Source organism: Trichosurus vulpecula, chromosome 2 (assembly GCF_011100635.1).
Source record: "Trichosurus vulpecula isolate mTriVul1 chromosome 2, mTriVul1.pri, whole genome shotgun sequence".
NCBI lineage: Eukaryota > Metazoa > Chordata > Mammalia > Diprotodontia > Phalangeridae > Trichosurus > Trichosurus vulpecula.
The window spans coordinates 79,904,211-79,932,201 of record NC_050574.1 but is presented as its reverse complement, the minus strand read 5'-3'; the positions used below and the strand labels follow the sequence as shown (position 1 = coordinate 79,932,201).

General features: G+C 39.8%; 1 protein-coding gene across 1 annotated transcript in view; it reads right to left on the bottom strand.

The window, feature by feature from the left end:
• CSMD2 (CUB and Sushi multiple domains 2) overlaps positions 1-27,991 on the bottom strand; it is an 842,922-nt gene that overhangs the window by 142,343 nt on the left and 672,588 nt on the right. Inside the window, exons 32-37 of the mRNA XM_036743760.1 lie at positions 27,643-27,756; positions 26,074-26,169; positions 23,683-23,886; positions 18,205-18,329; positions 8,918-9,014; positions 8,131-8,235 (exon numbers count right to left, since the gene is read on the bottom strand). Coding sequence (XP_036599655.1) covers positions 8,131-8,235; positions 8,918-9,014; positions 18,205-18,329; positions 23,683-23,886; positions 26,074-26,169; positions 27,643-27,756 — 741 coding nt within the window. The remainder of the gene's footprint in view (positions 1-8,130; positions 8,236-8,917; positions 9,015-18,204; positions 18,330-23,682; positions 23,887-26,073; positions 26,170-27,642; positions 27,757-27,991) is intronic.

The following is a 27,991-nucleotide window of genomic DNA, read 5'->3' as shown; positions in this document are numbered from 1 at the left end:
ATCCTTGGCCACCTTCTCCTAATCCTTATTTAAATTCATTGGGGAGAAAATGACTTAAATAATGATTTAAAAATATGCAATAAAAAGTATATTTTTACCAACTCCCAAATAATATTTGCTACAGATGGAATGCTTCTTGTTTCCTTTCCTCTTTTGGACTGCTGATGCCAAGGGTTCACCCAGACCTTTTAGGGGGATGACAGCTGTCTTAAATATAGAACTACTCTTGCTCTCGAGCAACAAACATTACAGCTTTAAGTCCAAATTTCCTGCAGTCCCCAGAACACCAACGGAGCCCAAGGGGAGTAGCTATTTGCAACTGTTTATGCTTTCTCTAATTCCTAGTTCCCTTGCTTTCCATATAAGCAGCTATCATAAAGAAATAATCTTCAGCCCCATTCCAAGGGCTCAGACCTCCAAGGAGGCCATGCCTACAGATTCCCACTCTTTTCCAAAATCAAAGCTCTACAGGTTCATAGTTCTCTCAGAAGTGAGCTTGGTGTTCCATAGCACCAAGAATATGTACGTGCCTCTGAGTGAGAGAGATCAGAGCATGACCTCTCCAAGAGAAAGCAGTGACACCAAATAGCTTCACTCCGATCACGAAGGCTTCTTTGATTCTGTAGCAGGTTAGGCTGAGGTCAGACAAAAACCCTGAACTGACACATGAGGAAAACAACAGCAAGGGAAACAAAGAGCAGAAGTCAGGGTGTTCCATTCAGAAAAGATAAATAAGCATCACAGCTGTTTCCAGTAGCTTCCCTCAAGGAATCTTATCCTAAGGCCAAACTGTGAAGCCAACTTGCAGGGGCATTAGGCCCCGGGAAAAAGATCATAAACAATGTTCCCCTACCTTTTCCCCAATCCTATCCCTAACTCACTTCCTTTAGGGGGAATCCCTATTTATGTGGTTGATAGGAAATGACAATGGCTGGGTTGCTACTGGGGAAGGGAGGCATTAACAAGATTCACCTTCCCCCCATGTTGGAAGCTGTGGAACCTGAGATCCCTACCATCCAACTAAAAAGTGACAGAATTTAAGTACCTTGAGAGCCTGTATCATTTCTAATCTTTGTATGTTCACTGCTGAGCAGAGTGCCTTGAATACTGAAATTTATGTAACAAACAATTCTTAAATTGAAATTTTAGTTTGTGACCTTATATTACCAGCTACCAACTATGTGGGGCAAAAGGAGTTAGCCCAAGAATGAGGCAGAAGCTTCATATTCAAAAGTGTCTTTGAAGGGGAGAGACAGAGAGACAGACAGACAGACAGACAGAGGAGAGAGGGAGAGGGAAAGGGAGAGGGAGAGAGAGGGGGAGGGGGGAGAGGGAGGGAGGGAGATAGTTGTCCGTCTATTGAGTGGGTGGGGGCAAGATGAAGTACTTCCTCATATTTCCTGGCATTTGGGACAGATTTTACTGGCATACTCTTCTATTTGACAGCTGATCAATGCCCAATACACCATTTTAAGGGAATGTACCATTTCAACGACTTAGTAAGATGAAAAAAGAAAGTGAGCTTGGAGGAAGGATGTACCTTAGACAGGTATTTCCCAATGTTTTAAAGTCCATAATGCATCAGGAGGGTCATTTTGATGTCTGCACATTTATTTTCTTTACTCCTTTCCTTCAAACATATAAAGAATATTAAAGGTGATGACTGATTGAATTAATCAAGCACCTCATCCCACTTGAAGTAATTAATATATTCTAGCCCAAATTTCTTTGTCAGGTAAGAACATCTCTGCTGAATCATTCACTCAATCAAAGGCAGTAAACCAGTGTATGGCCCTGTCACCTCTGAGGTTTTATACAACTGTAAGACAGTTAAGAACAAAGCATGTGTCTGGTAACTTTGAGAACACAAAAACTCCAGCCAAGTCCCTTCTTCTGAGAGAAAATGGGGGGGTGGGGTTAGAGGAGTGAGAGAGGACTAGAGCCTTTTGTCTCCTCCCCTCCCCCTCCCCAAACCTTAACTACTGGAGTTTGAGCTTCTTATAGGAGGTCTGCATCCTAGCATCCTTGCTCCATCCCAGGAATGGCAGTGACATCAGAAACCCACTGAGAAAGGCAGTTAGGGTTTCTATGAAGAGTCCAGCAGAAAGCTAAATCACGCCTATGGAGAATTTCATGAGCACCCCATGAAAGGAAAACAAGACTTCAAATAATCAGGATCTATGATTTTATTCTTGTGCTACATGAGCCCTATAAACCTGAGCCCACTTTCTGCTGGATTCTGAATGTACTTGTGGGAGAATGTGTCACAGACTATTGTGATAAATGTTTTAGTACTCAGTGTTTTTACTATAGCACCGTAGTTAATGACAATTTCTGAAAGTTAATTAAATCTGGCTGGCAATGATCATCAATGAGGGAAGCACACCGAAGGAGTCAGTAAGCTATAGCACTAAAAAAAATATGAGCCACCTCTTCAGGGTCCTCTGGAATCTTAAAGGTAGAAATAAATAGTAAATACCCTCTGGGGAACCAGCCCCTGCCAGTGCAAAGGGGTTTCTGAAGCAGCCCAAGAGTTACACCACATTAGTAACACAGTGAAGAAAATTAATGCTGAACTATATTATTTATTACCAATATTTCTATGTGAGTCTATCCATTTCCTCAGATCCCTAACCTCTGGAAGTCTGGCAGTTTTCTTAAGGGCCCTAAAGGAATGAGAAAATTACTCCCAGCTCCCAAGGCATCTACTTGGGCAGAGACCGTGGCTTTTGTTTGCCCAGTGTAAAATAGAAGCCTGCAAAGAACTAGGTTCTCTCCCAAAGATATGTTCCTTTGCCCTTGATTTTCCTTACCTATCCTCCCCACAATGATGAAGTAAAAGGGAGGCGTTGAGAACTCTTACACCACCTCCTCATTAAAATGTTCACCAATCGGTGTTGCCTTCTATTTGCCAGGGGAGGTCCAAATGATGTACTGCTAGGCCAATTAGAAGGAAGACACACCTAGATATAAAAAAGGCTACTGGCCTAAACTCTGGATCTTTTGGCACAAATGGAGGCTAGCCATAAGACCCCTTTGTTACCAGGCTGCTTGTCCCTGGTAACAAAGTATATCTAAGTAAAAGAAATTGCCTCATTCTGCCCTTTGTTAAATTCTGGCCACTACAATAGTAAAGGGGCCCAATGGCTGGTTGCTGTCTTTCATTCTTGAAGAGGACCAAAATGACATCACTATGCTAGAGTCAAGTTTCAATGTGTCTGAATGTCGCTGATCAGACCAATATGAGCTTGCAATGTTCTACCACAGGTAGGGCACAAATAGTCCATGGGAATATTTGGGATGGATTCTCTAAATTTGCACATCTCACGTTTCCTTTGAGCTATTTACATTCTCCTTTGCTCATAGAGCATAGCACCTTCTCTGATGTGGGCATATCATGCTGAGTGACCCAGTGCCAGTGTCTCCCCTGTCACACAATCAATTCCAAAGTTCTGAAGAGAGACCTTGAGAATATCCTTCTGACCACCATGTGAACTCTTGCCCTGTGTGAGTTCTCTATAAAATAAGTCTTTTTGGCAAGCATACATTTTGCATTCAAACAGTGTGGCCAGCCCACTGGAGTTGTGCTCTGTGAAGCAGAGTTTGAAAGCTTGGCAGTTTAGTTCAAGACAGTACCTCAGTGTCTGGCACCTTATCCTGCCAGGTGATCTTGAGAATCTTCCTGAGACAATTCAAATGGAAGTGATTCAGTTTCCTGGCATGGTGCTAGTATACTGTTCAAATTTCACAGGCTTACAACGAGGTCAGCACAACAGTTCTGTAGACCTTCAGTTTGGTAGTCAACTTAATACTTCTTCTCTCCCATACTTTCCTTCAGAAACTCCCAAACACTGAGCTAGCTCTGGCAATGAGTGTGTCAACCTCATTATCAATGTGTAGATCCCTGAAAAGGACACTACCAAGGTAAGTGAACTTATCCACAGCATTCAAAGCTTCTCCATTTGCTTTAACTGATGGTTCCATGTATGGATGGTGTGGTGGTGGTTGTTGGAGCACCTGTGTTTTCTTGGTGTTAATTGTTAGGCCAAACTTAGCACAATCAGCAGAGAACTGATCCATACTTTAGAGGCTGAGAAGCAGTCTCAGCAACCCTATCATTCTCTGGCCTGGGGAAAAAAGGAAAATTTAAGAAGACAATCACTGAGCCTTGGGAAAGCACCAACTGATAGAAACTTTGCATGCTTTCTGAACCATAAGAATAACTGGTGAGGGAAAAAAAATCTTCATCTTTCCATTGGTGTGGTAGAAATCTCCACTATGGCTTTTCTCTCTCTCTCTCTCTCTCTCCCTCTCTTCTTCCTCCCCTCCCCTTCCCTCCCCTTCCTTCCCTCATCTCTTCTCCTCCAAAATTCTTTCCTCTTTATTCCAGACAAGGCATTTATTCTTTTGCTCAATCATATACTCAACAGGGTTCAAGAAGGAATGACATTAAAGACTTAAATTTCAAGAAGCATAGCTATAACAAACTTCAAGGGTGTACAGAGAGGACCCTCAGTCCTGTAAAGAAAAGGAAACTAAGAACCAATGACCAACTATAGGTACTCTGATCAGACTGGAAAACAAACAGGGGATTCAATCACGCTCAACTATAAGCATTAGGTTTGGTCAAATCTTGGAAAAGTCCTGATTAATGAGAATTACTAAAGGGAAAGAGGCAGGGATTGTCCCATTTGGATCTTTCCAACCCTCTGCCATAGGACCCAGAAAGAGAGAAGAGTAAGGGGGCAGAATTGGGAATTGTTAGCTGGAGTTGCCCAACATTAGGAGATTGGTACAAAGACAAGAAAAGAAATAAATGAAGGACAAAAGAGAATTCACATAAAATAAAGCCTCAAGAAAAAAAGTAAAAAAAAAAATAAAACCAAATTATTTGATTAGGAAACCATGTGCCATCAAGTTTAAGAAAACTGAATATGACAATTTCATGTGTATTTTTAAGTAAACAGCAAGACTTCAAAAGCAAGTCTTGTGCTAAATCTGGAGCAAAGATTATAAATCTTTGTATGGCACTGACTCTACTGCATCTTGATAAAAGCCAATGGCTCGATAATGTTTTGAAATACATAAATGCCAAAGATTGCCACCCAAAATCAATTATATTGAAATGTAGTCATCAAAATGTTTTTTTAAGTTAATGGACCCCAGGTTAAGAATTCTTTATCTGGAGGAAAGATTTAGTAAGCCTCTGTTGATGAAACAGAAAAGGAGGCCCTGTTTTCTCCTGACTAGACACTTGGTCATTCAAGGGAAGGGGTGGAGTTCTAATATACTGTGGACAGGATAACAAGGGACCTCAAATGCTTCTTGTAGATTTGGTTGTGATTTGGTGAAGCTGGAAGGTCGAGTAAAGATGACCATGACAATAAATGCCCATAAGATGAGGTACTTTGAGTGACAGATAGACATGGTATCTATTAAGCTTTTTCTATGTTGCAGGCACTAAGAGAAATTCTGGGGCTACGAATACAAGCAAAAAAGATAGTATCTATCTTCAAGGAGATTACATTGAAAGAAAGATAACATAAAAAGTAGCTGGAAAGAGGGTAGGTGAGGAGGGGAGAAAATAAACATGGGAAATAGTTGCTGGCAAGGAAGTTGAGTCCAGAGAGTGAGGACAGCAAGAGTCAAGTGAGTATGGCCTGATAGTTTCATGAAAAGGTGGTTGCAGACAAGCATTCACTAATCAGAAGAAAGATGTCCCTCCTTTCACCCTGAGGAAAAGAGAGAAAACCCTTGTGAAATAGTAGCTTCTATCCCACTTTATATCTAAATTAGTCCTTACTACTTGAAGACAAATTTTATTGAGGCTGAGAATTACTTATTATAATAGCCATAAATAGTCATAAATGATATATATCATCTGGTAGTTTCCTGTTTTAACTAATTAGTCTTTACAACAAAGTCTTAAGCTAAATGTTTTTCTATCAGTGAAAGAATATACGTGTTGTCAATACATAAATGTAATGATTTTAAAATGGAAAAATCTTTAAAAATAACTATTTAAAATTTGTCTTACATTTGTCAAAAAATAATGACTTTTTGCATTAATTTCACCTCGTGAATTACAAAGTTGATTTGAGGATGCTTCATTTTGCTTGTCCCAGACACCAAAACCGGCAGTTGCAGATTTACCCGGTATAGTGCAAATAGGTCTAGATTTGAGTCCAAACATGTAGGTTGTAGTTTTACCTTTTGACAAAGTCTTTTCTTTCACTGAGCTTCAATTTCCTTATATCTAACACGAGGGTAGGTCCAGATGACATCTATGGCTTTGAACAGTTGTGACTGGATTCTATAAAACACCATGTTCACAATGTTGCTCTCCTGATCTGTCAATGTTGCTCAAAGGCCTGCAGGACTTCCACAGTACTGACATCAAGTACAAATTCTTCTTCCAGGTGTGAAACTATTCTCTCATCCCCTCAGCCTCCCAACTCCATACCAAACAAATTCAGTAACACTTTCCAACACAAGACCTAAGACCCTGCCTTTGAGCATCGAAGTCCAAAAGAAGTATCCCCACAGGACAGAGGAAATTAGTAAAGATATAAGAGGCTTCACATAAGGCTGGAGGATATATCTCTCTGCCTTTATATGCTGACACCTAAGGTTCTTGGGAAGATAATGATGATTCATTACTTCATGAGGGTAAAAGTCAAACATAAATGGATGGAACTCCTTCAAACCCAGAGAGCTCTGTCAGGATAGTCTGATTGTCATGTACATGAAGATGGTCACGCTTTAATCTTGTCATCATTCACAAATGTACCACTTCTACATTCAAGAATTCTCAAATCCCCTTATCTGACTATAACTTATTGACTTTTTACCTCTCCCTCTGCCTTCCCCTACAAAATCCAATTCTCCATCCCCACCTTGACACCCTCCAATTCCTTGACCCTTCAATTCTCTTCTGGGTCATTTCCCCTGCGCCATCCACTCCTTTCCCTAGCTTGACGCCATGAGGAATCAATTCAACTATATACTGTTCTCTTCTCTTGAATCCCTTGCTCCCTTATCATATCACCAATTGTGGCTTGCCAAGCTTCGGCCTTGAATCATTCCTACCATCTGCTGCCATCACTCCTACATACATGAAGCTGAATAAAGGACTGAGCTCACTCTGAGACCTGGCCTTTCAGCTACTGGAGCTACTTGTTATACTCCTCAAACTTTGCTTATCTCAGCTTGCATAGTATGCCTACTGCCTGACTCTTCAAACCTACCCTGAAGCCAGCGTCTAGCAGTCCTACTCACCTACCCTTTATGCTTTGTATTTTGTGTTTGTACCCTCACCACTTAAATACTTGATTTCAAATTTGTATTATTCTATAGTTCTCATTCCCTAAAGAGACTGTGAGCTTTCTGAGGACAAGGACCACAGTTCATATTTCTCTTGTATGCTTAAAGCACAAGGTTGGTTTCAATATTGGCTGTCTTAATATTAGAGAAAGGAGGTGAGGGAGAAGCAAGAATGGGAAAGCAGGAAGGAAAGGTGAGGGCTTTTTTTTCTTATACAGAGAAGGAAATGGAGGTTTAGCAAAGGGATGGGTTATCAAGTACTCTGCCAACCATCCCACATCCTTTTAACTTACTTGGGGAACTACTAATACCAATGGAAAGTAGAGTTTCACGCACTGTTGAAATCAAAATTAGTGATAATGCCACAATGTAGAATTTCATCTGAGAATCAGGGATTACAAAGTGGAGAGACAACCAGCATCAGAATGAGGAAGACCTAGACTCAAGTCTTGTGTATGACACATAAAGGCTGTGTGACCCTGGGCAAGTCACTTAACCTTTAAGTTCCTTAGGCAACTCTCTAAGATTACAAGTTGAGTTGTAGGTGCTGATCTGCACTGGTAGAGGGAGCTTCCTTATACAGGGAGTTCCCTATACCAATGATGTCTAATCTCCCCCCACTCCTAAAATCCCAAAACCAAAATCTCTGTGATCAACCCTGGTGATCAGGGAGGGCATAAGAGAAAGGGGCAATGGAGCACCCTAGATAGAATGTAGGCAGGCCGTAAGACATATAAATGAACAAAGACTACTCCAACTCCCACCATGCACAGAGAGGGAGGAGACCTACAAAAGTTGGCAGCTCACTTTTATACTCCAGGTGGAAGCCAGCAGCAGACACACTGATGTCTGAGTAGAAGTGCAGGTAGAGGTGATTGGAAGTGCTGTTCAGAAGAGCAGGCACTGTTGTTCCTATGGAAAAGAAATCCCAAAAAGTATTTAAGTTAAGCTTCCCTCCCTCCACACCTCCTCTACTTGACTTTCTTTCAGACCTTAATCCTAGAACCTTGCCCTAAGCCATCAGTAATAATCTGACAAAGTTTTGTCTTGTTCTCAAGTCCCCAAAAGATCTCCAGTTCTCAAACCATCAGTCAGTATTGGGTTGGGGAAAGCTCACGGGAAACTTCCCTTTAGCTACCTGCAGAGTATTTGCCTGTTCCAACCACACAGGTGCAAATAATGATTCCCATGTGAACTTCTAAGAGTGATGAGTTTGGTAGTTGCCCAACCCCTCCGGCTGCATTTCAACTGAATAATATGAAACCTGAAAGTTTTATACTATACAAGTGACAACATGTTAAATTATTTGAGAAATGTGTAAAGTGTAGAAAGTCAATATATGTTTCCCAGCCTCTCTAAATGAATTGTTTATACTGAGTTTTGGGATCTTAATTGTTTAGAGTCATTTTTTAGAGGTATTTGAGGGAAAGCTCAAGTGAGTCCCTGCTTGACAATCTTGGCTCCCTCCCCCTCGCCCCTATCCCAGGATCCTAATTGTTTAGCTTTAAAGACTGATTAGTTTTTCACTCAATCCAAAGGTTTCTACCAGCTCTCAAGGTTGGCCTTTCTTGCCCTCCCCCAAAGGTTCTCTTACCTGAGAAACTCCCCAGCATGGTCACTGTATTGTCTGCACCATCAAAAACCTCAAGAGAATCCCAATTCTGTTCAGTGACAAAACTGATGACTTGAATCTAGGAATGCCAAAGGAGAAATTTTTCACTGTCCCAGCCCAACGGTAGTAATCAGAGATAAAACACCACGTCCTTAAAAACCCATAAAAAATTGGTGTTCATTATTTTTAAATTAATAAAAAATAGCTCATGTCTCCCAGACACTTCATCAAGAGCCTCACTCTCTTTACAATATTTACACATCCTCTATTTTACAAAAAGAAACCATGATGTAAGTTGCATGTATATCTTTTGGATACTTATTGTGAAGTCCTTTCTCCCCACAGTCTGCCCCGGTTTTCAATCTGCAAAGTGACCCTTTGGAAGACAGAGTAGGAACTTGATCAAGTAGGGGGTTGTGAACACAAGGGACACTTAAAAAAAGGAGGTTTAAAAAAGTGGCAAGGAGATGAAGGAAGGAATGGCTATTTACAGCTGTTCGCCTAAAAAAGCTTTCCACTGCTTTCTTACTGACCTATTAAAGACACCTGTTAACTCTTCTTTGCTGGAGTGTGAAGCAGGGCTTAGCTGGGACAGAAGACTTAGAGGAAATCTAGACTGCTCAGGAGCACCAGGAGGAAATGGATGTCAGCAACTCCCCAGTGGCAGCAGGATACAAGTTCTTAGAATTTTGTTTTAATTAGCTCAGAAAGAGGGTTTGTGAAACGGATCACTGGCATTGTCTTCCTACCATCCTGAAGTACTTGTTTATAGAAAGGACCTAAATACAATCTAGATCTAGATCCTTGCTTTCATACAATGTTATCTAACCCTCACAATTTGTGTCACATGGAAATATGATAAGCATGCCTACAAAGCCCTTATTCAAGTCATTGAAAAAAATTATTAAATAACACAGGGCCAAGAATAGATCCTTGTGGACTCCATTGCAGATCTCACTATAAACTGACACTGAACGATTCATGCTCATCCTTTGGGTTCCATCCGGTCATTCAACCACTTCAGAATCCACCTCACTGGGCTCCTCACTGACTTAGTCCCACTTCTCCATCTTGTCCACAAAGAGAGCATAATAAGAGACTTGGTTAAATGCTTTGAAAATCCCTATATACTATAGCACTCCCCCACCAAGTAGGCTGGCATGAATTATTCTTAATGAAGCCACTCCATCCTGCAGTAATTCTGGGATTTGAAGGTGACAAGAAGAAAGGTTTTTGAAGGAAAAGAGAGGGGGGCATCACTAACTTTCAAATGAACATATCCAAAAAATTAAAGACATAGGGGTGTTTGGGATTGTATATATATAAACACAAACTGAGGTTATTTCTCCCTCTGGACAAGCTTATTGGTTGAAGCTAAACATTCAGGATGTCCACAAACAAACAAAACAAACGAAACAGGTTTTTGGGGAGGACTACAGAAATTACTCCAAAAAGTAACATTTTCCTTATGGCTCGCACTGGAAATCAATGAAGTGTTAATAGGGTAAAACCCTTAATTTCTAGCTTCTAAAATATTCTGACTCAAAATTTCTTTTGAATAATCAAATGTTATACGGACACTGCAGCCAGAGCCAGAGTAGTACTGTCTGGGCCGCAAGAGTGGCCTCATGTCCTGAGCAGACTGAACAAACCAATGTAGTGGAACAGACTTAATTACAATGCAGGCATTTCTCATCTCCTACCCCGAACATACAATGTTGTGGGTTTTCTTATAAAGAGTAAATATCCTGGTTTTACAGGGGAAATAGTTTGTAGGGGGATTGGGATACATTAGCTTGACTTCAATTTGGACTCCTATGGGGTTCTTACTGGTGGCAATGGTATTTCTTTATGGTTGCAGTGCACTTTTAACTTTTTGGAAGTGCTATTCACCTTCGATCTCAATATGTTCACCACTTTCTTTAAAATAGGAAACACACTGATAACCTGGAGCATATACAGAGGAGATTGACCAGCATGGTAAGGATCAGCAAAAGGAACTGTGGACTTTTAACATGAAAAAGAAGACTTGGATGAGGGAGTAGAATGTGGAATACAATCACAAGTATTTTAAGGCCTGCCCTGCAAAAGAGAGATTAAATGTGTTCTGTTAGATCCCAGATGGCAGAACTGGGAACAATGAACAGAAGCTTTAGAGAAGCAAATTTAAGCTCAATGTAAGGAAAATCATCTTGACAAACAGAATTATCCACAAGAGCAAAGTAATGACTCAGGAAGTATTGGGCTCCCTATTAATGAAGGTCTTCAAGCTTCATTCATTAAAAATACTATAGGGAAAATTTGATTTAGGATTAGATGACTCCTGAGGTTCTTAGATACCATATTTTTTTAAAATGAGAAAACTGAAGCCAAAAAATAGTTTATAGTGAGTCAGAGAAATAGGTGGGACTAGGTCCCAAAGTATCTATGACTCAGACTGTATCATATCTACTGGACCTGGGACACAGATGAATCTGATATGAACACTTGAGAAACTTTTTGTTTGACTTTGAGCCATATTCTGGCCCTTATATCCACTCAACTTTCTGATAAACCAGTCCAATCTTTGCTGCCAATCTACATGGCAGGCCTACGAAGTCCTTGGGGAAAGAAACCTAGAGCCCTACTTCTAATCAGGGAAGCCATTTAAAGCCAAATGGCAGAAGCCACAAGCATACAAAAGACAGACAGAATATAACTCATTTTAAGCCCAACACTTGTACTGATTCAAGAGGAAAGAAGAGACTGCAAATTTTCCTCATGTTCAGCTAAAATCTGCCTTTCTGCAGCTTCTACCCATTACTCCTAGTTGTGACCTGTGGCCAAGCGGAACAAAGTTAATCCCTGGTTTACATGACAGCTGCCCTTCAAGTACTTAAACAGCAATCATGTTCCTCCTAAATCTTTTGACTCTACATCTCAGTTCCCTTAGCTGATATGTGGAGATAGGTAAACCTTGCTCAGACAGCATTCTTCAAGTATTCTTCCTGTCCTATTCACTGGACAGCATTTTTATGGATCCCAATTTTATTACTCTTCTGTTTGCCCAATAGACTATCAACATTTTTAAAATAAGGTCCTCAGAACTGAACCCAATATTCCAGCTCTGATCTGAGGAGGACAGATTAATAGCAGAACTACTGTAAACCTTGTTCTAACATCAGATATACTATAATTTAAGAATATGTGGATTCTCTTGGTTGCTATGGCCCATTGCTTATGCACATTATTCTTTCAGTCTACAAAAGCCCTCAAAACTTTTTTACATAAACTGTTGTCTAGCCCTATCTCCTCTATCCAGTAAATACGTCTAAGAGAGAAGCAGCACAGTATAGTGCAGTAAGAGCTCAGTGTGGGTCAGAGGGCCTTATCTGGGCCATTTCCTATGCACCTGTGTGACCTTGCTCAAACTACTGAAACTCTGAGTGTCGATTACCTTATCAGTAAAATGGGGGCTGAGGGAGCACAAATTGATAATCGCTCAGATCATTTCTGGCTATAAATCAATTATTTTGTGATTCTGCATCTTTTTAAACCAAGAAACAGTCCATTGCTCAAATCTATTGAGAACTTTATGGATCCCAATTCTATCACTCATCATGTTACATTTTCCCTTAAGTTGTGTAACATGCAAATTTTACATGTATGCTACTGATGCTTTCATTTAAGTAAATTATAAAAATCAAACAGAACAGATATGCCTTATGGGCAGTCATCTGGTTTCTAGTAGTGATAGGTAAGCGCACTACCTAATAAAGCAACCTATTCCATTTTTTGAACTGATCTATTGTTGACTCAACTGAAGTAACAAACATTTGTCTAGAACACTCTATAATTTGCATTTAGCTTCTAGGACTGTACCTATTGTTATCCATGTACTAACAGCAACAGCCACAGTGTCTTTAAGTAAAGTTGGAAGCAATTTCCAACTTTACTTAAAGACATTGTGGGGGCAGCTAGGTGGCGCAGTGAGCAGAGCACCGGCCCTGGAGTCAGGAGGATCTGAGTTCAAATCCGGCCTCAGACACTTGACACACTTACTAGCTGTGTGACCTTGGGCAAGTCACTTAACCCCAATTGCCTGCCTTCCCCCCTCAAAAAAAAATAAAGACATGGACTTTCTCTTCGAGAAGCAGAGCCAAGAAGGTGGAATAAAGGCAGAGCTTCACCTGACCTCTCCCCCAAACCCCTCAAAATAGTTTAAATAATGACTCTAAACAAATTCTAAAGCAACAGAACCCACAAAAAGACAGAGTGAAATAACTTTTCTGCCCAAGACAACTTAGAAGGTTGGCAGGAAGGGTTTGTCACACCTGGGTGAGAGTGAAGTAGAGTCCAGTACAGGCTGTGACAGCACAGCCTGACCCCAGAAAACCAGCAGTAGGCATTAGGAGCAACTGAATCAGCAGTGGCAGTAGCTGCTTCCAGAGCGCTCAGCCCACAAATGGTAAGGGGGCCAAAAAACTGGTCAGAAGAGATTACAGGAATCTCTCTGTTAGCACTGAGGCAAGACTCTGTTACTTTGCCCATACTTGAATCCAGGTCACAGTCCTTGGTGGCAATCCCAGGGCGATGAGGACTAGCACACTAGAGCTTGCAGCCACAGTGGAGAGCGGACCCTTGTCACAGTTCCAGGGCAGAAAATAGTGGTTGCTCACAGGCCAGAGCACAAGCCAGGAGAAAAACACCTTTCCTTAGATCATACCACCTTGGAAGAACTGAAAACTTACACTTCCCTAGAAGTATCTCTGAATACAGCTACACAAAACCCTTGAAGCTTGGGACAATGCACCCTCTATCCTGGCAGCAAAGCCCTATTTTAACAAAGAGTTAAAAGTCAAATAATATGCTGGGAATATGAGCAAGCAACAGGAAAAAAAATCTGACCATAGAAAGTTACTATGGTGACAAGGAAGATCAAAACACACACTCAGAAGTGAAAGCTCCTACATCTAAAGCCTCCAAGAAAAATATGAAATGATCTCAGGCCATGGAAGAGCTCAAAAAGGATTTTGAAAATCAAGTAAGAGAGGCAGAGGAAAAATTGGGAAGAGAAATTGGAGCAATGCCATAACATTTTGAAAATTATGAAAAACAAGTCAACAGTTTGATAAAAGAGACACACAAAAAATTCGGAAGAAAATAACACCTTAAAAAACAGATTAGGCCAAATGGTAAAAGAGACACAAAAAGTCAATGTGGAGAAGAGTGCCTTAAAAAATACAATTGGCCAAATGGAAAAAGAGGCACAAAATTCAAAGAAGGAAAAAATTCCTAAGAAAGTAGAATTTAAATGGAAAAGGAGATACAAAAGCTCACTGACAAAAATAATTCCTTAAAATTAGAATTCAGCAAATTGAAGCTAGTGACTATGAAAAATCAAGACAGAAAACAAAACCAAAAGAATGAAAAAATAGAATACAATGTGAAATATCTCATTGGAAAAAACAATGGACCTAGAAAATAGATCCAGGAGAGAGAATTTTAAAATTACTGGACTCCTGAAAGCCATGATCAGAAAAAGAGCCTAGCCATCATCTTTCAAGAAATTACCAAGGAAAACTGACAGAACCAGAGTGTAAAATAGAAACAGAAAGAGTACACCAATCACCTCCTCAAAAAGATCCCAATATGAAAACTTTCAAAAGTTATCATAGCCAAATTCCAAACCTCCCAAATCAAGGAGAAAATACTGCAAGCAGCAAGAAAGGACCAATTCAACTATCATGGAGCCACAGTCAGGATAACACAAGATTTAGCAACTTCTACATTAAAGGATTGGAAGGCTTGGGATATGATATTCCAGAGGACAAAGGACCTAGGATTACAACCAAGAATCACCTACCCAACAAAAGTGAGTATAATCCTTCAGGGAGGGAGTGGGAGGGAAATGGACATTCAATGAAATAGAGGACTTTCAGACATTATTAATGAAAATACCAGAGCTGAATAGAAAATTTGATTTTTAAATACAAGATCCAAAATAAGCATAAAAAGGTAAACAGGAAAGGGAAATTGTAAGGAACTTAATAAGGTTAAACTGTTTACATTCCTACACGAGAAGAGGATACTACATTGTAACTCATGAGAATTCTCTCATCATTAGGGCAGATAGAAGGAGTGTATATATATATATGTGTGTGTGTGTGTGTGTGTGTGTGTGTGTATATATATATATATATATATATATATATATATAGACAGAGGTCATAGGAATAGGATAGTATCAAAAAAAGTAAAATTAAGGAGTGAGAGAAGAACATACTGGGAGAAAGGGAAAGGGAGAGGTAGAATGGGGTAAATTATCTCACATAAAAGGGACAAGAAAAAGTTTTTACAGTGGAGGGGAAGAGCAGGGAGGTGACAGGGAGTGAGTGAACCTTACTCTACTCAGAACTGGCTCAAAGAGGGAATAACATACACACTCAATTGGGTATAGAAATCTATCTTACCCTATAGGAAAATAGGAGGGGAAGGGAACAATAGAAGGGGAGGGGGGTCACAGAAGGGAGGATAGATTGGTGGTGTAGTTAGAAACAAAATACTTTCAAGGAAGGACAGGATGAAAGGAGAGAGAGAATAGAATAAACCAGGGGTGGGGGTAGAGGAAAAGGATGGAGGGAAATACAGTTAGCAATAGTGAAATAAGATTTTTTTGAAGCATGTTTCTCTGATAAAGGGCCTCATTTCTCAAACATATAGAGAACTGAATCAAATTTATAAAAGAGCCATTCCCTAATTGATAAATGATCAAAAGATATGAACAGTTTTCAGATGAAGTAACCAAAGCTATCTATAGTCGTATGAAAAAATGCTCTAACTCACTATTGACTGGAGAAAGGCAAATTAAAACAATTGTGAGGTACTACCTCATATCTATCATATTGGCTAATAGGACAGAAAAGGAAAATGACAAAACATGGAGAGGATGTGGGAAAAATGAGACATTAATGCACTGTTAGTGGAGCTGTGAACTGATTCAACCATTCTGTAGAGCAATTTGGTACTATGCCCAAAGAGCTATAGGTCTGTATCCCAAAAGAGATTTTTAAAAAAAGAAAGAAAAAAGACCTATATGTACAAAAATATTTATAGCAGCTTTTTTCTTGTGATAAAGAATTGGAAATTGAGGGGATGCCCATCAATTGGGGAAGAGCTAAACAAACTGTGGTATGTGACTGTGATGGAATACTACTTTGCTACGGGAAATGATGAATGGGATGCTTTCAGAAAAGCCTGGAGAGACTTGCATGAGTTGATACAAAAATAAAATGTACTGTGTACAAAATAATAGCAATACTGTAAATGATCAGTTGTAAATGACTTAGCTACTCTCAGCAAAAAAATGACTCAAGACGACTCTGAAGGACTTATGATGAAAAATGTTATCCATCCCCAGAGAAAGAACTGATGGCATCTGAATACAGACTGGAGCATACTTTTTTACACTTTATTTTTCTTGAGGTTTTGGTTTGGGTTTTTTTTTTGGGGGGGGGGTCTATGTTTCCTTTCACAATGACTGTTGTGGAAATGGTTTGCCTGACTACACATGTGTAACCTCTATCAAACTGTTTGCCTTCTCAAAGGGGTGGGGGGCATGGGGGAAGAGAATTTAGAACTTAAAGTTTTAAAAATGAATGTCAAGAATTGTTTTTGCATGCAAATGAGAAAAAAATAAAATACTAAAAAAAAGAAAAAAGACACTGCGGTTATTGCTGTAGGGATAGGGAAGGGAAGGGAATAAGCATTTATAAAGCTCATAATATGTGCCAGACACAACGCTAAGCAATGTTTTACAAAAATTATGGCATCTGTAGAAAATCTGTCCACTTCTGATGCGTATAGAGGATTACTATCTTCAATACAGAATACCCTTCTTTAAGCCAGTGAAGTTGTCTTCCTGAAGTGATGCCAAAGGGCAAGTGTTTCAGGGCTTAAGCCCTTCCTATGATATCCCTCTGTTATGAGATAAGGGTTTACGTAGCAGTCTCCCTCAGGGTTACTGACCACATATATAAGAGACATATACTCTATTATCCTGGAGCATTAGCTCATCCGTTATTTGTTTCCTTCTCTGGCCTATGCAGTATACCTTACTGAAGTACCACTGTCATCACATCACTCCCTGCTCGCATACTTCAATAGTTCCCCATTATCTACAGCAGGGCTGTCCAAAAGGCGATTTGGGCCACATGTGGCCTACAGTGCAATTTATGCGGCCTGCCTACAAGCACAGAAATTTACAATATATGCTCAAACTGAGCTATACAGCAGAGCTCTCACTAAAATGGCAAATCAAAACATACTGTCTATTGTTTCAATAAAAACCTAAGGTTGGACTGCCCTGATCTACAGGATAAAGTTTAAACTTTAGCTTTACTTAATCTGACCCTAATCTGACTTCCAAGCTTACTGTCACAATTACTTCATTTTCAGTGCTCTGTAATACTGAGAGACTATTTAGCCTAAATTCCTCCTTATGTAGGCAGCATGGTGGATAAAGTACTAGGCCTGGAGTAAGGGAGACTCATCTTTATGAGTTCAAATTCAACCCCAGACACTTCCTAGATGTGTGACTCTGGGCAAGTCACTTAACCCTGTTTTCCTCAGTTTCCTCATCTGTAAAATGAGCTGGAGAAAGAAATGGCAAACTACTCCATTATCTGCCAAGAAAATCCTAAATAGAGTCATGAAGAGTGGGACACAACTAAAATGACATAACAGCAACAACAAAATAGTACTTCTATGCAATTAGGTCCATCTCTTCACTGCCTACAAAATATGCTTACTTTTGGATGTAAGTTTTCCCACCACTGTGGTTTTGCTCCTGTCAATATGTTTGCCTAGAAGCCCTATAGTAGTCTATCTCCATTTTTATAATTTTACATATTTTTAGATGAACATACTGAAACTAGTCTGAAAACATGAAAAATTTCTTGTTGATCTCAATCGTAGATATTCTTAAAATCCAACTCAAATTTCATATCTCCATGATACCTTTCCTGACTACCCTGACCCAGTGATCTCTTCTTTCCCTGGACCCCATAGGACCTTATTGTACATAATCTTCATTTGCTCGTTACTCCATACAGCCTAGTATTAATTATTTTTTCCATGTATCCATGTCCTGTCTCCCTGCATAACTGGCAGATAGGGATTATGTCTTATACACTGTTGCATTGTCTAACATAAGATTATGAAACGAACAGGTGTTCAGGAAGTGGATATTAATAGAATGATTAACTAATGATGTAGTCTGATGTTCCTACCTGTATGCCAGCCCCCTCTGGGACAGTGATCTTCCATACACAATTGAGACTGTTCAGGTAGGGCTCTGGGAAGCCTGGAGACAGAATTGTTCCTTTTCGCTCTGTGAGGTTCCCTCCACAAGGCACTGCAAGAGGCAAATACCAGATCTTGTAAGGAATTTATTCTGTAATAAGAATTCTCCACCCACCCAAGGTTCTGTTCTAGAATTGGGAAAGGATGATATCCCTGCCACACTGGACTTTTGACCAAGGATAAGAGGCACAGCTTAGGTCATGGAAGTGACAAATCTGAATTGAGCTATGACCATTCTGGTGGAAAGAAGTAGGCAAACAACCCATATCCTTGACTGGTACTATCCCTCCTCTTGCCTCTAAACCATCTATATAGAAGACAAGGGAATGCCTGAGATCATATATCTCTGAATAGCCTAGAGACAATCTTTCCTATTGAAAAGTGTATCACCTCCATCCTCCATCCTTTAGGTTTGAAGGACAGTTAGATAATGCGTGTGTGTGTGTGTGTGTGTGTGTGTGTGTGTGTCCATTGGTAAGAAAGGAGATATGCAGACAGAGATCATTAGAGTGACTGATACAGATCTGTGAGTACAACCCCTCATTCCAAAGAAATGCTACCAAGGCTAGTGTTTAGTCTTTTCTAACCTATTCAGGAATAAAGGATTCTAAAATGGCTGGTGTTTGCTTAGCCTCAACTGGGGCATCTAGCCCCCTTTGCCTACTTAATTTATAACAACTTGGCCCCTAACATCTTAAGGTCCTTTACTGTTTAGGCTTATTATTGTTTGGATAGAATTGGCCTTGTGGGAGCAGTTGTAGGTGTGGGCTCATTTCCCATGGCCAGGCAAAGAGGGGGCCTGGGAGTGAGACAGCCTGGTAGCAGTGAGGCAAACCAAAGAACTCACATATTTTCTTATATCCTTTTTATATGAATGAATATATCTACTAAGTTGGTTTGTATATTGGTTGGTATGTATTATCAATAAATTCTGTAGCCAGATCAAGTGTGAGGGTAGTATGTGTTGAAACTCTGAACCAGACTAACACACTTCTCTTGATCTTATTATCCCCATGAGCTACTGTCCCATTTACCTTCTTCACTGCCAAACTTGTTGAGTGAGTTTCTGTAATAGCACTATAGATTTGAAGATCTTTCCCAATCATTAATAGGCCACGTGACCTGCTTACATCACAGGAAGCCTAAGTTACATGTGGTGGGAGGAGCGTGCTGAGAGGAAAAGGAAATTGTGTCACAGGAAGTGCTGAGAGAATAGGTATGACACTTAGAGCTGAGCGAGACAGCAGACTGTGGTGGCTGTGAGTGAGTTTGTTTTTGGGAAGCCCCAGTGGGGGGTGGGGGGGCAGAAGGTTTTGGGATGGTGAGGCTCCATGCTGTGATATTGTGTTTTAAGTTCCTTGTTGTTATGATAAAGTAGGCCAATGTAGCAGCAATTTAGATTTTAAGATCTTTCCCACCCATTAATAGGCCATGTGACCTACTTATGTCACAGGAAGCCTAACTCACATGTGGTGGGAGGAGCTTTCTGACAGGAAAAAGGAAGTTATGTCACAGGTAATGCTGAGGGGGGGGGGGAGAGAGAGAGAGAGCGAGAGAGCGAGCAGTTATGGCTGCTAATGGCTGCCATCATGATAGTTACAGCTGAACAGACTGACTTAGCTGTACTGTGAATTTGTTTTTGGGAAGACCCCAGCAGGGAATCAGAGAGGTTTTGGGATGGCAAGGCTCCATGTTGTGATATTATGTACTGAATGTTTTACTGCTCTGATAGATTGAATAAATGGCTTGTGGGATATGGTTCTCTGGTGTCTGAATAAATGGTTTACTTCTTCTACCTTCTATGGGGAGAGTCTCATATACTTTGCAATACAGAACCACATAGACATTTTGACAATTATTATCAGCATGGTTATTATTGCCTTACTGATACAGCCTACTGGTTGTGTGAGTTGGTTGCTTGGTTATGGACTCTGGTTATCTGGTGTCTGAATAAACGTTTTACTTCTTCTACCTTCTTCTATATGGAGAGTCTCTCATATTTTATGATACAGAACCACACAGGCATATTCACAATTATTGTCAATGTTGTGTTTATTGCTTTGCTGATACAGCAGCTTACACTCACTGCCTCAAAATCCTCATCACTTACTTGTCAACCCCTTCCAGTCTGGCTTCTATCCCTACCACTTTACTAAATCTTCTCTCTCAAAGGTTACAATGACCTCTTAATCTCTCAATTCAATGACCTTTTCTCTGTCCTCATATTATTGCAAGAGAATGTAGGATTTGACAATGTTGACCACTCTCTTTCTTATGAACACTATTCTCTTTCTCCTTGGGTTCTACAACTTTGTACTTTCCTGATCCTCCTATTTCTTCTCTTTCAATTTCAAAAAATTCTCTTCATATTCCCACCCATTAAATGTACACATACCCCAAGGCCCTATACTTGGATCTTTTCTCTTCTCTTCTTATATTCTTTCCCTTGGCAATCTTGTGGTTTCAACTATCATCACGATGTAGAGAACTCCCAAATCTTATCTCCAATCCTGACCTTTTTGCCAAGCTCCAGAATCACCTATCTGAATACCTACTGGAAATCTCCACCCGCATATTTCACAAACAACTCAAGTCCAAAAAGACCAAAACCAAACTCATCTCCTGCAAACCACTTACCCTTCCTGGCTTCTGTCAATGGCACCATCATTCTTTCATTCACCTAGGCTTGAAATCTTAGAGGTATCTTTGACTTCCTCTCCATATCTGATCTCAAGTAAGCTGTCAATCCCTTTTGCTTCTATCTTTGCAATCTTCCTTGACGTTTCCATTGTGACGTCACCACCTTTCTCATTACCTCTTTCATGGACTACTGTAATAGCTTCTAACAGCTTCTTGTCTCTCCCAATAATAATCTATCCCTCATAGGAATGCGTATTACTCTTACCAATGCATAATTTTGATTGCGTATACTGCTTCACCGCTCAAAATATTAAAGTAGATTCAGAAATTCTTATTAAGCATTTGGGTGTAAACTACTATGCTAAGTGCTGAAGGAAATACAAAATTCAACTAACATCCCTCTCCTCATGGATATTACAGTTTAGCAGTAAAGTATATCACATAGCCTACATACCAATGAATCTGTTATCTCCTATATGAATATTCCCTCATATAATGCAGATCACAACTCCTATCCATGTCTTTCCATATCCCAAAGGGCCTTCCCCATTATCTCTTGATTATCCCTTCCTCTTTCCCCTTGTTGTATTTCTCTTTGTTTCATAGGTAGCCAGGGCTGGACAGAGGGGCAGCCCGAGGCAGAGATGAAGTGGTTGGCTTACCTGTAATGAGCCTCTCTCCACCAAAATAGGACAGTCCTCACAAAACAGAAATAATCTGTCACTGGAAGTATACATGAAAACTTTATAGTATGGTAGAACCTAAAGATCTTAGATTCTGTTGATACGGCCTTCAAGAATCCAAGGTCACTTCCTCACCATAAGGGATTAGAATAAGACTTTACAGGCACGTATCCAAATAATAATAATGATAAAATAATTTATGTACATAAAAAGTTTTAAGCACAGTTCTATATGAAGACCAAGATGAGGGGAAATCATTATTGACTGAGGTAATTAGGAAGGGAATAATGTCAAAATGTTTGACATTCAAAGCTCTCTAAAATCTGGCTTAGAACCTACCATTCTCAACTAATTTAGCTGAATTTTAGAATTTAAGATTTTTTCTTAGAACCAAAGCAGAAATCTCACCTACAATATTCCTTAAAGCTGTCATACAACTTCCTGTTGAAAATATCATAGGAATCAAAGATTTAAAGCCATAGGAATCTTAGAGATATTTTCAGAGCCTCTACATTGAAAAAAAAAAAACCTTACTATCTCCCACAGAAGGACAATCTAGTTTGTCCAGTTTTTTAAACAATTCAGCTTTTATAAAAGTTTTCTCTATAGAGTGGAAATCTGCCTCCTTATAACTTCCTAATTCTACTCTCTTCCTTTCATTTACTTATTTTACCGAGAATTCTACAGGATATTCCTGAAGTCTGGACACATACGCAAAAATGCATAGTTTCAAGAAATGAAATGAATTAAATTTTCAACAATATTTTATTTAACTGGAATATTAACAAATAACATCTTCAATATGATTTCCATCATTTGTAATGCAAAGGTTGATGCGCTTTGCAAGATTCATGTGAACTCAATACAATAACTCCACATTGCCGTCAATTTTAGCACATTCACTCTTTATGCATTCAATCAAGTGTGTTGCCTCTGGGATTTTCATTGAGTACAACTTCTCCTTCAGCACACCACAGAAAAAGAAGTCAAGGGGGCTAAGGTCTGTTAACATTTCAAATATTTCAAAATATGTATTTTTTCCCATATGTCCAGACTTTAGAGACACCCTGTATATTCCAACCAAGCCAGACACTTGATGCTCCCTGAATTAATCCCCTACCCTCCAGCCTTCATACTTTGCTAATAGTTCTCTCTGCTTGGATTTTACTCCTCCTTACCACTCCCATCTTCACCTATCAACATCTCTAACAATAATAATGATGAGAAGAACAATCTTTGGAGATAAGGTACTAAATATTATACCCATTTTACAGTTCAAGGATATGGAGGAAGGCAGACCCTGTGATTTGCTCAGGTTCAGATAAGTAAGTATCTGAGCCTGGATTTAAGCCTCAGGTCTTCCTGACTTCAAGTTCAGCACATCATCTTCTGTGAAAACTAGTCGCCTATCTTTCAAAGCCCAGATCAAATGGCAGGTCTACTATGAAACCTTCCTTTATGTACCATGTGTTAATAATCTCATATCCTCATCTGCTTTCATAGTTATTTCTCTGTCTTTTTTATGCATTAACATTCCATTTGTATAATAGTTATTTGTGTATATATGCACTCATTGCAATTAGACTAAAAACTTTTTGAAGATAGAGACAATTTTTTAAAAAAAATTATATCACTCTGAGTAGCTAAAACAATATAGGAATGGGTGAATGACTGAGTGAAAGAGATTCAGAAATGTAATTCTGTATTCTATGTTTTAAACTGTAGTGGCTTTTGATACGCAACTTTCCATTAACAGAAGAGTAGAGTATGTGGAAAGATAACACAGTCAGGAGAGAAATTCCAAGCCCTAAGTTTTTAGCTGTGGTAGGTAGTGTTTTACAAATTTGTTTGGGGATTCAGGGTCATGACATAAGAAGTGACTTCATTCATGCTCATGGACAGGAGATCATTTATTAATGTTCTCTAGAAAGACATAATCCCCATCCAGTTTACTTAAAGGTGATTTTTTCTTGTACTTTTGCTACCACCCCCAAACTGGAACTTCCATGGGATATTTTTGAAAACCTGTACCCCACACTAGCATCTGGTCCCCTCCAGCCCAACCCACCTTCAAACACTCACCTACACAGGTGGGAACAGAAACATTCCACTGAGCTAGAGCCCCAGGAACTGTAAGGCACTCAATATGACGGGAGCCCTGTAAGGAATATCCAGAATTGCACTCGAAGCGGACCACAGCCCCCACTGAGAAATCACTTCCAATCCTCCTGCCATATCGGGGTTCAGGCACAGAGCTACACTGTGTGGCACTAGTCCGAGGTACCGCTATATGGGGGAGAATGATAAAAAAGAGAGACTGTTAACCTGGCAATTGCACCATAAATGAGTCTCTTTTATCGTTGCCCAAAACTAAAGCCTAGAAACAAACTGGTTCAAATAAAGTCTTGTACTTCTACCTAAGATTTCTACATATTCTTTGTAAAAAGATCAATAAGGATCATGCCCACTTTGCAGCTAGGACAAATAAAACTATGCTTTGTGCAAAATTATTTGATGACTCAGGGGCAGGAAACCCAGGAATCCCATCAAATCCAGCCAATAGTAGGGCAAAAATGGTGCTGTGAGGTACAGAAACAAAAAGGATGCTCCTACTTCATGGAAGGAGAGAAAGTTACTATATTAAGTCAAGTTCACTGCATGAGCACCTCCTGATGCAGTGCTGCAGACAGGGGGAATGGGTCTATCCTTGATCAGACTGACCTAAACATGATGGTAAGTGGTAAATAGAAGATATGCAGTTATAATGTAAGTAAAGAACTAAGATGGGCTAAGAGAAAGTGTTAGGGGCATCACAAGTGGTATTAAAGTTCCATGATTTTTTCCCCTTGTGTCTTCACTGTGGTGACTATGGTTATTTCTTTGGCTCCAAAGTCTGGTTTATTCTGCTCCAAAGACAAGCAGTAACATTCATCAGGAGAGAAGTAATAAAGCTATGTTATAGATCTAGCCTAGAACCCAGAGGTGCCTATGTGCTTATCCCAGTCCTTAGATTCCAAGATGTCACAGGAGCCTTCTCTACCATTTCATAATAGCATGCCAGTCCTATCGTAATTGGAACTTGGGCATTATCCTGACAGTTTCACAGTTTTGCGAATTTACCAAAGGAAAGATTAGCAGTTATCTAAAGGGAAACTAAGGTTATAAAACCAGGCACCTGATGAATCTATCACTTTTTTAGTGACTGTCTACTACCACTCTATTGGCTCAAATCCCTGATCATTCTTTAGTCTCATGCTTGCAAGGCGAGTAAGTTCTGATCAAACTATTTTTGCCTAGACCCAGGCTAAACCCCACTCCAGCACTCTGGTCCCCTCTCTCCATAAACTACTGTTTCCATACAGACGTTTATGAATACATAATTCAATCTTTCTTTTTCTTTAACTTACCTGAGCTGTTTTAAACAAGGTCACTGATTTATACAGAGAAGGTAAAACTACTGTAAACAGGGTATAAGAGAACCCTCTGTAAGATATTGTCTGGAGATTGGGAAAAGTATCAGAGATATGGCTGACTGCTTTATATCCCTCAAAAGAACAAGTGAATATTGCAGGAAAGCAGGGCTGGCACTAAGCATAAGCAGATCTTCTTACATGATCAGAGAGGAGATAAATGTGTATGAGGTTCCTGTACTACACAGGTCCAAACAACCAGAGTGGCATAATACTTTCTTCCTCTTCCCTTACCCCCTTCCAGGCTGGAATTCCAATCATGAAAGCTATTTATGGGTCAAACAACTAAAATGGGGTATTTCTGTGAGGTGTATCTTCAGAAAGCTTCCAAGGCACATTTGACCCAGAACCTTGCAAAACCGGGTGCAACCATACTACAGACAGTGATAAAGACCCAATACAGTCAAGTGAATGCTGGTTTCCTGACCATAGGGCAGTTAAGTTCCTGAGCAAAGTACCAGTATGACCAGCACTATGGTCTAAAACAGAGATTCTAAACCTTTTTGTGTATCATGGACTCCCTTGGCAGTCTAGTGTAGCCTACAGACCCCTTGTCATAAAAATGTATAAAAATACATAGGATTACAAAGAAAACCAACAATTGTGAAACACAGTTGTTAAAATATTAAAATAAGTTCATGGATCCCTGGTTAAGAATTCTAATATAAACAAAAGGGTATTAGAATCTGGATGCCCAAGGATTTATTCCACTGGTGACCAACTGCCGCAAATTAAAAGATGGGAGCTAAGTGCTGAACCTGGGCCGTCAGACCTGTGGCTAGAGTTTTACGTTCCACATTTCCATTTCAGCCAAAATCACATAAACACCTAAGAGTTATGTGGACCTCAGGCTGATAATCCTTATCTAAAGATCATTTGCAAGAATATGAAATCTAATGGTTAGACTGTATCCATGCAAAAAAGGATCCTGTGTGAATTTTGTACTGACAGACCCCTGTCTGGCCCAGCTGGGAGCCAACCCTCTCTTCCTCATCTTACCTACCTTGGTAAACAAAGTGAAATCCTCTAGCTGTTGCTTGGCCTTTGGCACTGAACTTAATTAACACTTGATTGGAGGTGGCCAAGGGCAGTGATTCTCCTATGGAAAACAAAGAGTGAGAAGTGAGAGAATAACACAAAGAGCCTGAATAAACTAGCTAAAATTTGTCACAGTAATCAAGATTTCTTCTTTTCTAGCTAGGGTTACTCCTAGTCCTTCTGAAAAAAACTCCTTACTGGAAAATTGGAGTAGACTGGAAAGATCAGAGCATTAACAAAACTTTGAACCTGTAAGGAACCTCAGACACCACTTAGTTCAAAGCCTTCATTTTACAAATAAGTGAACTGAACACCCAGAGGTGTGAAATGAAGTGCACAAAGGTCATACATTTAATAAGTAACAAAGTCAGGCCTCAAACCCAAGTCTTCTGAATGCAAATCTAGCCTAGATACAAATAATAAAATCTAAAAATGCTTTCATATCTATGTTCTCCTCACTTGATCCTTACACCAACCCTGTGGGGCAGGTAAGGCAGGGATTGCTATCTCCACTTACAGGTAAGAAAACTTACCTAAGAGACAAGACAAAGGCATAGAGTGAGACAAGCCAAAGGCATAGAGCAAGCCAAGCTTCAAGTATCATCAGACTTGGCCATCTCTCAGCCAGACTCCTTGGGTTTGGGAAGATTAATCAGTACTATCATTACAGTAATTGCTTTTGGAAAAGGTGTGTCAATGGCTCTACATAGCAAAGCCACAGCACCCGTCCTTGGCCACTACTCCCTAATTTGTGGGGCAGCAGGATGGAGCACTGGGCCTGGAATTAGGAAGACCTGAGTTCAAATCTGAACTCAGACACTTGCTAATTGTGTGACCCTGGGCAAGTCACTTAACCTGCCTCAGTTTCCTCATCTGTAAAATGGAGATATTAACACCACTTGTCTCCCAGGGTTGCTGTGAGGATCAAGCGAGATAACTGTAAGGCATTTAGCACAGTGCCTGGCATGTAGTAAGCACTATCTAAATGTTAGTTATTATCTCCCCCTTCTAAATGTTAATTCCTTGAAGGCTTGTATTGCTGCTGTGGTTGTATTTGTTTGCATCTCCAGGTTTTAGTATATTTTCTTTGGCAGAAAATACACTCCCTTTTTTTCCTTTCATGCTTTCATGTGTAGATGACATACCTCATAATTCTGAAAAAAAGCTTTAACCTACCAAATAAGTGCTAAATTGTTTAGAGGGAGGAATAGTATATAGTATAAGCTCAGATTATGTTGTTTGCGTGTGTGTGTGTGTGTGTGTGTGTGTGTGTGTGTGTGTGTGTGTGTAGGCTCCAAACGTTTATGGTTCTGCCATATTAACCCTGAATAAAACAAACATTTAATTTCATTTCAAAAACTACATTTAGTCCGATAGAAATTATGTTCTTTTGTTATGTTCTAGAGAAGGACCAGCATCATGGCATAAAGAGAGAACTGTATTTAAAATTCCCATAAGGATAAACCGTTGCCCTTCCACATCTTATTCCCTACTTCTAAGGCTTCCCTTACCTCTCAGTTGTGTTCTCTCATACCTGTGTGGGAGCCAGATAGAGAGCTCAGGAGCCTTGAGTGCTGATTGTGTCCATCATGAACTTCCACTACATCATTAAGGGCTGTATGAAAGAAGGCAAACTGGCCAAATACCACTGCAGAGGAAACAGAGGCCAGGTAGAGCATAGTATATGAGAAGGATTGTAAGAATTCACAAAACATTCTCCTCCTAGGACATCCTATTTCATTCTCTATTTTTTAAAAAATGTATTTTTTTTCAATCAGCAAAGACACAATTTCTTTACTTCCCAACCCAACTCTTCTAATTAAGAAAATGCAAAATACCTTTTAAAAACGTGTAGTCAGGCAAAACATATTTCTGCATTTGTC